Raw genomic sequence first — 11,310 nt, forward strand, 5'->3', positions numbered from 1 at the left:
GAGCACAGGTCACATGACTTGGGGCAGCTGGGAAATTGACAATATGTCTAGCCCCGTGTCGGATTTCAAAATTGAATATAAAAAAATCTGTTTGCTCTTTTGAGAAATGTATTTCAGTGCAGAATTCTGCTGGAGCAGCACTATTAACTGATTCATTTTGAAAATTTTTTTTTTCCCATGGCAGTATCCCTTTGAAGAGGCTTTTGCATAGGTGCCAGATGTGCATCTGTTTTAGTCTATATGGGCATCTTGTGTGACTTATTAGGCAAATATTATATATATATATATCTCAAATTAAGCACTTAAAGAGGTTGTTCACCTTTGAGTTAACTTTTAGTATGATGTAGAGAGTGATTTTCTCATACAATTTGCAATTGGTTTTCATTTTTTTTTATTATTATTTATGGTTTTTGAGTTATTTAGCTTTTTATTTAACAGCTTTCCAGATTGATATTTCAGCCATCTGGTTGCTAATGTCCAAATTCCCCTAGCCACCATGAATAGGCGAGACCTGAATAGAAAGGTGAGTAATATAAAGTAGCAATAACAAGAAATGTGTAGTCTTAAAGAGCATTTGTTTTTTAGATGGGGTCAGTGACCCCATTTGAAATAGTCGAAGAAGGCAAATTAGTGAAAAACTAAAAAAAAAAAATTATGACCAATAAGAGTTTCCCATCAGACTGATACAGTGCCATCACTGCCATCGTTTTATGATACGATGAGGGACTCCCTTAACCGTATCCAATTTCCCCTTTCTTTAAATACAGTGATAGTGGTGATTAATAAGGAAGGGGGAGATCTGTTTATCTGTGGTTCCTATGTTTGAAATAAATCTAGCTTTATGCCAATCATAACCACTATCTCTCTCTCTCTCTCTCTCTCTCTCTCTCTCTCTCTCTCTCTCTCTCTCTCTCTCTCTCTCTCTCTCTCTCTCCCTCCCCCTCCCTACCACAAATCCCCAGTAAAATCACCTGTGAATAAATAAGTAAAACCCACAAGCATTCACCCAATGGTGTGACTGTCCCAACACCACATGACAGGAAACACATCCCTGTAGAGTGGAACAGGTTAATCATAGAAACCAATAAGTTCAAAATCTAATCACACAATAATGAATTATAACACACAGAAACAGTGTAACAAATGTTCTCTGCAAAATGTATCAATGAAAGGATATACTGAATATAATTGATACTAAATTCATAACAATGTAACAACATGCTATATAGGCTATTAACGCTGATTCAAAAAGCATAGGGAAGAACAATGTTCATTTAACCCTGCTGGTGCCATAGTGTTTAGCTTTTTAATTCAAAAAACCTCCCTTTGGAGCAGCAATTTTGAACGGTCACCACCTCTCCTAAGTGGGGGCACATGATCTATAGCAACTTAGCAGAAACAATGGAGCCTATGCCCAGCATTGCTACAGGTTTGTTAGTGAGGCCAGTGCTTATAGCGGAATGATGCCCATCCATCCAAAAACAGGTTAAGTCCGTTTTGCCCACATAAGCAAGGCCACATGGACAAGTTATTAGGTAAATGACGTGTGGGGTGATGCATGGGATGTGGTGTTTAATCAGAAATCGTTTACCAGTCTGTGGATGTAAAAAGCTGTCCCCAGGGGCCATAAATCTGCAAGAGATGCAGTTAGGACAATGATAACATCCTGGTTTATGTGGCCATATACATTACCCTGTTTTACTTGATAACATTTAATTGGATCAGTTTTTACCAGAAGGTCTCTCAAATTCGTGCCTCTCCTGTGGCACATCATGGGTTTGTCTGGTAAGACACTACGTAAATCCTCAAGACATTGTCGTGGCTCAACCCAAACTCCATAGATCCTAATTTTGCATTCCAGGTATTTTAACACCTTAGTATAGATTTTCTTGTCCTGACTTGAACGAACTCCGCAGAAGCCACAAATCTCATCACTAGGCTATAGGGAAAGCTATTGCTCCCAGTCTATTCCTACTGGCCTGTAGACATGAGAAATAATTGAGCATATAAATACCTGATTTTACCCGGGCCTGTTTACACTGAACAATTCCTTTAATCAGAGAAGTTAAGATAAAAACTGGGTTAATAGATAGGCTGTGCAAAATAAAAAATGTTTCTAATATAGTTAGTTAGGCAAAAATATAATGTATAAAGGCTGGAGTGACTGAATGTCGAACAGAACAAACAGAACACTACTTGCTGCTTTTCAGCTCTCTTGGTTTAAACGGATTGGTTACCAGTAAGTAACCAATCGGTTACTTAAGGGGGGCCATATAGGTTATAATTGTTGCTTTTGAATTTGAGCTGAATGCTGAGGATCAATTGCAAACTCACTTCAAGTCACTGACTAACTCCCCTTCATGTCACCGACTAACTCAGAGTTAGAGAGCTGAAAAGCAGGAAGTAGTGTTCTGTTATGTTAGACATTCAGTCACTCAGTCACATTTTTGCCTAACTAACTATATTAGAAACATTTTTTATTTTGCACAGTCTATTAACCCAGTTTTTATTTTTACACTGAACTGTTCTTTCAAATCTTATGGTAAAATGATGACCTCCGCAAAGCTTCAAACAAGGCCTATACCTGGGAAACTGGTGTGGGCTGCATTTACAAAAGTGATTTCCCCTTAAACCCTGCATTATGTTTATTGGGTTTAAACCGCAAGCTATCACTAAAAAATATGTTAGAGTGCAGGTGTACACTCTACACTTCTATTTTATGTTAGGAAATACGTCTAATCGTGCAAAAGCCGAGTTCTCTGCTTAGTCAGCTCATGTATCTGGCCAGAGGGTATAGAGAATTTGGCGGAAGCTGGAGTGAAGCTCTTGGGTTGTTGCACTCAGCGTGTATATGTGTGTATTTGTAGTATAATAGAAGGTGTATTATCTCTTACACAGTGCAGTGTGAAACCATAAATTATAATTGGTGCTGTTCCTTACTGTACTACTTTGCAGGGAAGCCTTCCTGGTTAGGGTGAGAAGAAAGGAATTGAAAACATGCAGTATAACGCCACTTCAATTCTCAGGCATGGGGGTAATAGATGTGCTAGTGACTGAACACTGCATTTCTTTTTGATACTTGCTACCTGTTCTTCAATATTGAAAATGTGTATTTTTTCTTCTCAAATATCCATGGAGTCTGGGAATTATCAGACTTACAACTTTGGAGTTTTTTTCTTAATATTTACACCAACCATTCTGAAGTTCTACTGATGCCCACCCAGCTGAATAGCCATGCCATCTCCCTCTATTGCCTCCATCTATGTAACATTGCTCTATATTCATACAATCTCCCTTTCTCTACTTCTCTTGCACTGCCTCATCTCCCCTCCACCTCATGCTCCATTCCTCACTTACTCCACCCCTCATTTGCCTTCATCCCACATTCTGCTGCACCTCTTGCTCATCTTTCTTTGTATCACATGTCCACCTTATTCTTCACTTCCATATTGCATTTGTTGTGTTTCTCTTTCATCAGACACTTATGCTGTCCCCTCTTTTCTCCTTCCATTGCTTTCCCTCCCCTGCCCTATATTGCCATTTGGAAACCTTCTCTTTACCCTTCTTTGGATAACTGTACAGCCTCCTCTCCCTTCATCATGCAGCTGTGACTTTTCTCTGTAATTACCTGAAAAAGTGGTCTCTTTAATGTCACCTGTTTTTACTCATGCTTGACTTGATGGACCAGCCTGTTACAGGTAAGTTCAAGGAGTTTGCTGTTTGTTGGCTGGTGAGGTTCATTCCTTTTCATCCATTCGTTTGTTCTCCAGTCTCTCATTCCAGTGCATGTGCCACAGGTTGCCTTGACTATCACTCCATAATTCCAGTAAAAAAGCAGTAATTTTGGGATGCCGGTCTACGCAAAAGTGACCTTATTCATCCTCACAAAATTCATTCCCTATTATCACCAGTCCTGCAGTATAGTATATTTGTACAGGGAACCTAAAATATCTCATTTGTTGTACCAACGTAACCAGAATATAGTTTGATCTCCTGCTTTTATATGGTAAGAAGAAATATTCACACATCTGTACTGTCTCTGGTTTGTGGTATGTGACTGACTGAGCTGAGGAATGATCTGAATCTGATAATGATGAAGATGGTTCTGATTGGTTTTATTAAATGCAAATCCCTTTCTATTTTCTCATCTTTCTTTTTAGACCACTAATTGGTTTCCATGGTTAATGGCCTTCACAATCTGGATTCATATTAAAAGTGCAGACAGATTTCGACAATTTGCAGCTCCTTTTTCATTATAAAGTGCCACGCTTAGTGTGGCCATGTATCTTTCTTATGCCTTCTTATGTTGTTGTGTTTTTGCCAGATAAAATGCCTAAACAGCAAGAAGGGCCTCCCAGACCAACCCACTTTTGACGGGATCCATATTGTCAACCATATCATTGGTGATGACGAGTCTTTCCATTCCTCTGATGAAGAATACGTTGGGGGCACACTGCAGGAGGGAAAGGTTCAGTTTCATCTGCACAAAAGACATGACAAGATGGCACTGGACCCTTCAGCTTCAGAAAGCAGTGACAGCGACACAGAGGTTCTTTCCATTGTCACAGATTCTAATGGTATGGTTCCAAAACAAACTGGGAAAAGGACAGAATCTTATTCCACTACTGTTTGATCTTCACTGTGACTATGCACCCATCAAGCCCCATGGATTCCATTGTCACTGCTACTAATTCCTCTGTACAGAATTCTTACATGGCCTTTGGATGTGGCTGATCCAGCATTTGTATAGAACGTTTAACTGCCTTCAGGTTTTGCCAAATCTTCCCAGTCTGCCATACACGAGGCTGCGTCCTCACCACATATTTGTTGTTGCAGTATTACCACAATCGCTTCAATGTTCGTCATTTTAAACAAGGTGGAAAGGAAGAAAGAACTTGTGCATTTGGTCACACCGGAGGAGATCCTACAACTGTAACCGTCAACTCTGTGCAATATTTTAGGCCTGTCTGAACAAATGTCATGGGTTTTTAACAATTGGTGATGCTCAATCAAGCTGGGTGTCGAAACCGTGGGTTCAACATTTAATCAGAATGTTTGTGTTTTTAGGGACCCCCTTAACACTAAAATCCACACTCCAATAATACATGTGTGTAGCCCTAGAGCTAGGAAAGCTTGTGAATGAGCCAGAGGGATTGCTGGTCCTGTGCCTCTCCTGCCAGTAATGTGTCAGAGAAGGGTAGAAAGCTTTGCAATACCTGCCTCAAATATTTGGGTGGGTGTCGCTCACCTTCAGTCATATGTCCCTGTAAGTGTGGTGGCAGATTAGTTGCCCAGCGACAAATATCTACTGCAGGCGACTATTCACCCCTGAAATGCCTTCCCATCGGCAAAAATGTGAATCACTCACGGGATGGCATACAAATCGCTTTGGAAATGAGGAAATTTCGGTTGACTACCAGAAACTAAGCAATTCATATTTCATCCTGCTGGCATATCGCATTCTCGCCAGCGGCAAGGCATATCAGGGGAGATTAGTAGCCCGCAGTAGAGATTTGTCACTTGGCGACTAATCTCCCGTCTGCCACCAAGGCAATGGCAAACGGGGAGATTAGTCGCTGAGTGACAAATCTTCCCTACTTCGGGTGACTAATCTCCCCAAATGCTTTCCTGCCGGAAAGAATACGAATTGCCGGCAAGATGGTATACATTTCTGAATTTGCCTCACGAGGTGACTTTGGAAATCCGAAGTGATTCTGAATGCCGTCCCGCCAGCAATTCATATTCTTGCCGGTGGTAAGGCATTTGGGGAGAAGAAGAGAAGTTTTGTTGCTGGACAACTAATCTCCGTCTGCCACTACCCTAAGAGAATGAAAAACTATTTAAGGAGACATTCTGTGAGTGTTGCTAAGGTGTCATAGACATGGAGGCTGAGAGGTAAACAAATACAGTGAATGGATACTGAGCAGTATGGGGAACGCTCCAGTCATCTGCTCAACTTAAAGTGACAGTGAAGTCAATGCTTGATTTATCTCTAACCAATTTAAATGGCCCGTGCCAGATTTACAGTCTCTGGTCCATTGGTGGTAGTGATTTTATGATGGAGGGGGGGGGGCTAGGCTCTTGTATAATGGTTGCTGGGAGTATCCACTGTGTGCCCCCATTGCCAGCTCTGAACCATTTGGAAACTCTAATTCTAGACATAGAGACATTCTCTGAATCGTTTTTAAATCATCATTATGGGTTAGTGTAACAAATAGCTGATCACTGTGCGTTGTCGCACTATCGCAGTGTCAGGCTGCAGAATCTCCGACACTCTCCATATTTTATAGTGCACCTTTTGCTGGGATTTTTTTTTTTTTATTTGTTTTATGTTTGAGTCTAAGTTACTAACTAAAAAGGTCAATTCTTGTGTTGTGATCAATTTTGTACATAAATATACATATCTTTCATTGAGAAGGTGTACATTACAAATCTCTTTTTTTTTTTTTTTTATTGCAATGTAAATGTTGAGATATAATTGTAGAAACTGCATCCTAACAGAAAAAGCAATTATGTGTTTTGTACAGAACGGCATTATGCACTCACTCGTGTTCCCAGAATGCACCTGCCTGCAGAGCTGTGATGCTGGCACACTGATGGGAGTGATAGTTGTACAACACCAGAGGGAGTGCTTAAAGATGCAGCCCTGCAGCAGAAATTGACTTCCAGCCATAAAGCAAAACACTAACTGTTTCACTGTGAAATAGATTTTGAATTTCCATAACAAATTCATCACTTTAACAAATGCTTGGGAGAAACACTATTGATGGAAATCTTTTAACATTATATATATTATATATATGTAACTAAAATAAATCTTTTTCATGAATTAAACTTGCTGACATGTTATTTTAATGAACAAAGTTGTTGCACTTACAGATGATTATGCATTTCTCTCTTTCATTTAGCATTGGGACAGCGTGGGTTATTGGCGTTTATTCACCGCAGGAAAGTCAATTTGCTAACAGAACAGCCAAGACTAAAACTAACCCACCCCTCATCACATTGTAACTGCACTAAACATAAAAGCCCCTCTTCCCTGTACCTGTTTATCAAAACCAGAGCTGCTTAGTGGAGTTAGCTGTGGGGACTGTACAGGGCATGTGGGGGGGGATATGTACCTTTAGAAATGGATTGCATTACAAATCATTGCAGTATTTGATGTTAATTAGAACATTTCTCCATCTACAAAAGTTTGACATTTTTCGTTAAATTCAATGTCTTCCCCTAAACCAGTTTCCAAGCTGAAAGCAAACAAGCCCCATTGCTTCCTATAGTCTCTACCCTGTTGCCCAATACAATATCCTCTTCCCTGAATATTATGGCTTTGATTAAACCTTATTGCACCATCCCATGTTCATTGCTAAAAGTAGGAAATGTTGTGCAACAGCAGGATGCAATTCCAATCTTTGTCCAGTCAGAAAGGCTTCATCAGTGCCCTTCATCAAATGGGCTGTAACTCTTTGACCCCCCCCCCCCCAGGGTCACCACCAGAAATCACTGGGCCCGTACAACAAATTTTCTGGGTGCTAAAAAACAGTAAACCCCCCCTTATATGTAAAAAAAAAACTGGTGCCCAGGGTCTTGCAGTTTTTAAAAAAACATTGGTGGTCAGGCCCCCCTATAAGGTAAAAAAAAACCAAAACATTGGAGCCAGGGACCCCCTTACAAGTTAAAAAGAAACACTGGTGGTCAGGGGTTTAATACAATTTTAAAAAAAACACACATTGGTGTTCAGCAGAACTTCTTCTTGCGTCTTTGCTTTCCTTTGGGTCTTTTTTCGTGGCTTCGGCTCTGCAGCTTCGGGTCTTTGGCGTTTGGGGACTTTCTGATCTTCAGGTCTTCAGGATTTCTGCGGTTCGGCACATCGCTTTGGTGCTGTCAAGGTGGGCTTTATATGAATGTACCCCCTGTGCCCTCCTGATGGCCAGTGTCGGACTGGTCCACCTGCCCTGCCCCCCCTCCCCCAAGGCTTGACGTGAAGATGCTTGGGTTGTTCAACGGCAGCTGGTGGGCACAGGTTGGATGTCCTCTTGCTTGATCTTTAAATTTGTTGGCCAAGCATTTTGTCCTCCCTTCTTTAATGTTTACACTTATTTCCTGTGTGAAACATTAGTTGAAACAGAGTGAACTGCTTACTGTTTAAAGGGGGGAGTATCTTTATATATAGGAGAAGAAAAGCTTCAATCACCTGAGGGGGGGTGCCAAAAGTTTGGCACATTCCCCCCCCCCATTTACAAAAGTGCAGTGGCCCATGGTACTTCTGTGCTAACACTACAGAGCGATCCTTGTTCTGCTTCTTCTTTCGGGTGCACATGTGCAGTAGAGTGAAAGGCCGAACTTTAACAACAAAGACTTATTATTCTCACTACTGCACATGCGTCAGCTCTGGGATTTGAAAGAAAGAAAAAGTGGAAGAAGAGGATTGCTCCATGCTGCTTGTGCAGATTGCAGTCACTGGGGGGAAGGATGTTTCAATCGGAGAGACAAATATCCATTTTTAAAAAGGCAAGGGTGACAGATAATTTCTTCCCTCCGAGATGGGAAAAGACTTTTAATATCTAACTGTAGTACTAGTCAGTGGACTGAGAGTGCATCTGATTTATATGCCAGGCTTTGTCATGGCGGCACCTGCATGTAAAACATAGATGAAAACATGGCCTTAAAGGGGTTGTTCGCCTTTAAATTAACTGTAAGTATGATATAGAGAGTAAAAAAAGTAGTAAAAGAACAGATGAGCCGATGTTCTGCCCCTGACAGCAATCGTATGAAAGTTATGTCCGACCAAAGCTGGTGATATTATCAGTGCAGACAGAGAATTTCTAACCTGTCCAATCAACTGAACGACTAATCTCCATGGCACGAAAAATGTCGGGACTCTCTACACACGGCCCGAAAATGTTACGAAAAGGAGATTCGTACGATCTGATCTTTGCATCTATGGCCAGCTTTACAGAGCATTTGTTTAAGTGGGAGCCAGTGACCCCCATTTGAAAGTTGGAAAGAGTCAGAAGAAGAAGGCAAATATTTCAAAAACTATTGCAAAAAAAAAAAAAAAAAAAAACAGTTGAAAAGTTGTTAGAATTATCCATTCTATAGCATACTAAAAGTTAACTTGAAGTTGAAGCACCCCTTTAAAGGGCAGTTATCTTGTATTGATTGGAGCCCAGACAAGCCTGATATGTGAATGCTTTGCAGTAGCTCTAGGTGCTTATTCTGCACTTTACAGCCATGCTATGAAGTGTGTAGAGCAATCAGCAATGCTATCTATGTACCATCAGCAGGATTCCTTATCTGTGTGTTGTACAACACTGAGGTGCCAAAGCTAAACAGATGGAAGCAGGATGGAGGATTAATGTCTCCTCGCCGGTTCTTTAACAAGTGCAATGTCTGGGGCTTGGAGACACCACTGTGGACTTTGTTCTACTAAAAGTGGCCATATTTGGGCCAAATAAAGCTGCCAACTCAGCCCTTCCAGACCAGGCAGCAGCCTACTGGCCTATATATGGGGCCTCCCGATGGCCTGCCATCTGGCCAAAAACCAGTGACCTATTTATGGGACAGGTTAGCCAGATCCCATCATGTGAGGAAAGCTTCGGGGGCCAAATGATGGGATCAAACAGATTGGACAAGTGTGTGGGTGGCCAAATCAGGCAAACGTTCACTCAATTAGCAACTTTGCCAAACAAGGCTACATAGTTACATTTTTACCAGTCAGTGACCAATCGGTGATACGAGGAGGGCCGTAAAGGCCATAACTGTTTTCCCACCTTTAAGTCGCTGACTAACTCAGAGTTAGAGAGCTGAAAAGCAGGAAGTAGTGTTCTGTTCTGTTAAACATCCACTCACTCCAGCCTTTATACATTACATTTTTGCCTAACTAACTGTATTGGAAACAGTTTTTATTTTGCACAGCCTATCTATTAACCCAGTATTTATTTTTTACACTGAACTGTTCCTTTAAAGTACATGGCCCAGTACACTGTAGTGCTGACAGGTCTGGGGTATATGATAAATCATCACAATGACATACCTCCCAACATTTTGGAAATAAAAAGAGGGTCAAAAAAAACTTGCCACATGTAGTGCGGCACAATTTTTACCACTCCAATTTTCGTGGCCCCACCCCCCTAATTACCATGTTTATTTTACAAAATTTGGCAGGTTATAAAAGTTTAAACGTATTTCTGTGTGTTTTTCTTTTTTTTTTTTTTTTAGTTATTACAGTTTTGATAATGAAGGTGAATTGCCCTTTAAGCTGTGAGTCTAACTTCTCCCAAGAGACCTGTTTATCTAAATTGTTACAATTACTTATTTGCTTATCTCTAAATCGTTAAAAAAGTATGTTAGTTGCACCTGGAGGCTGTTCTGGGCTCTCAGACAAAAGCCAATTAAGTTAGAAACTTTGAATCTGTTTCTGGCTTTTCAGTGCAGAGAAAGTCTGGACTTTTCAGTACAAATGCGGGACTGTGGGTTGAGCTGTCAAAAGTGGGACTGTCCCGCTGAAAACTGGACCGTTGGGAGGTATGCAATGGTGTTTTTGGCATGCCTAGAATATGCACAAAGACAAATGCACCATATGAATGGTCTCTCTGGGCTCAATGCAAGGCCTATACCCCTGTATTGCTACTTGCCTGCAGTAATACGCACAAAGCCAATTGCTCTAGTTTGTATTCAGTGTCGGACTGGCCCACGGGATACCAGGAAAACTCCCGGTGGGCCCAGGTGTCAGTGGGCCTCTTGCTTCTAACCATTTAGCCTATTTCATGGTCATTCCCTATTTCTTTATGGGGGAAAAAAGCTTAATAATGCAAGAATATAGTAAGAAGAAATAAAAGACTTGGAAAATAAAGAGGTTGAGTGGGGAAAGAATAATAGTTTGAAAAGTGGGCCCTCAGCCTAAGGTTTTGTGGTGGGCCCCTGGCATCCCAGTCCGATTGTATTGCTACATTGTTTGGGACGATACACAGTTATCACTACATTGTATTGAATATGGAAGGCTTGTATGTGTATAAATTCTCTGGCCTGTATATGGAATTATTAGGTTGAGTGCATTAATATACAAATCCTTTGCTCTGTAGCTGTGCATACTCTGGAGTGATTTGCACAAAGCTTCTTGCACTGTTGCTGTGTGGTGTGTTACGCTTATTGTTCTCTTCTTTTCAACCTTTCATGGTAGCAATGAGCTGGTTGACCTGAAACACATGATACCCATGGCTTGGGCAGGTTTGGGCCAAGTAGGTGAGCACAGTTGAGGGATCACGTGGGTGTTGGGTTGAAGTTTGAGTGTTGATACCTCTCCTGTAAGGA

At 41.1% G+C, this 11,310-nt stretch overlaps 1 protein-coding gene across 6 annotated transcripts in view; it reads left to right on the forward strand.

The window, feature by feature from the left end:
* Positions 1–6,834, forward strand: part of evi5.L (ecotropic viral integration site 5 L homeolog) — a 106,201-nt gene extending 99,367 nt beyond the window's left edge. For 5 of the 6 annotated variants that reach the window (XM_018258572.2, XM_018258571.2, XM_018258573.2 and 2 more), the window contains one exon: positions 4,325–6,834. In XM_018258572.2, coding sequence (XP_018114061.1) covers positions 4,325–4,633 — 309 coding nt within the window. In that variant the 3' untranslated portion in view covers positions 4,634–6,834. Of the gene's footprint in view, positions 1–3,688; positions 3,699–4,324 lie in introns of all 6 variants that reach the window. The other variant, XM_041590537.1, reaches the window with a different exon arrangement.
* Positions 6,835–11,310: the final 4,476 nt, after the last annotated feature.

This window comes from Xenopus laevis, chromosome 4L (assembly GCF_017654675.1).
Source record: "Xenopus laevis strain J_2021 chromosome 4L, Xenopus_laevis_v10.1, whole genome shotgun sequence".
Taxonomy (NCBI): Eukaryota; Metazoa; Chordata; class Amphibia; order Anura; family Pipidae; genus Xenopus; species Xenopus laevis.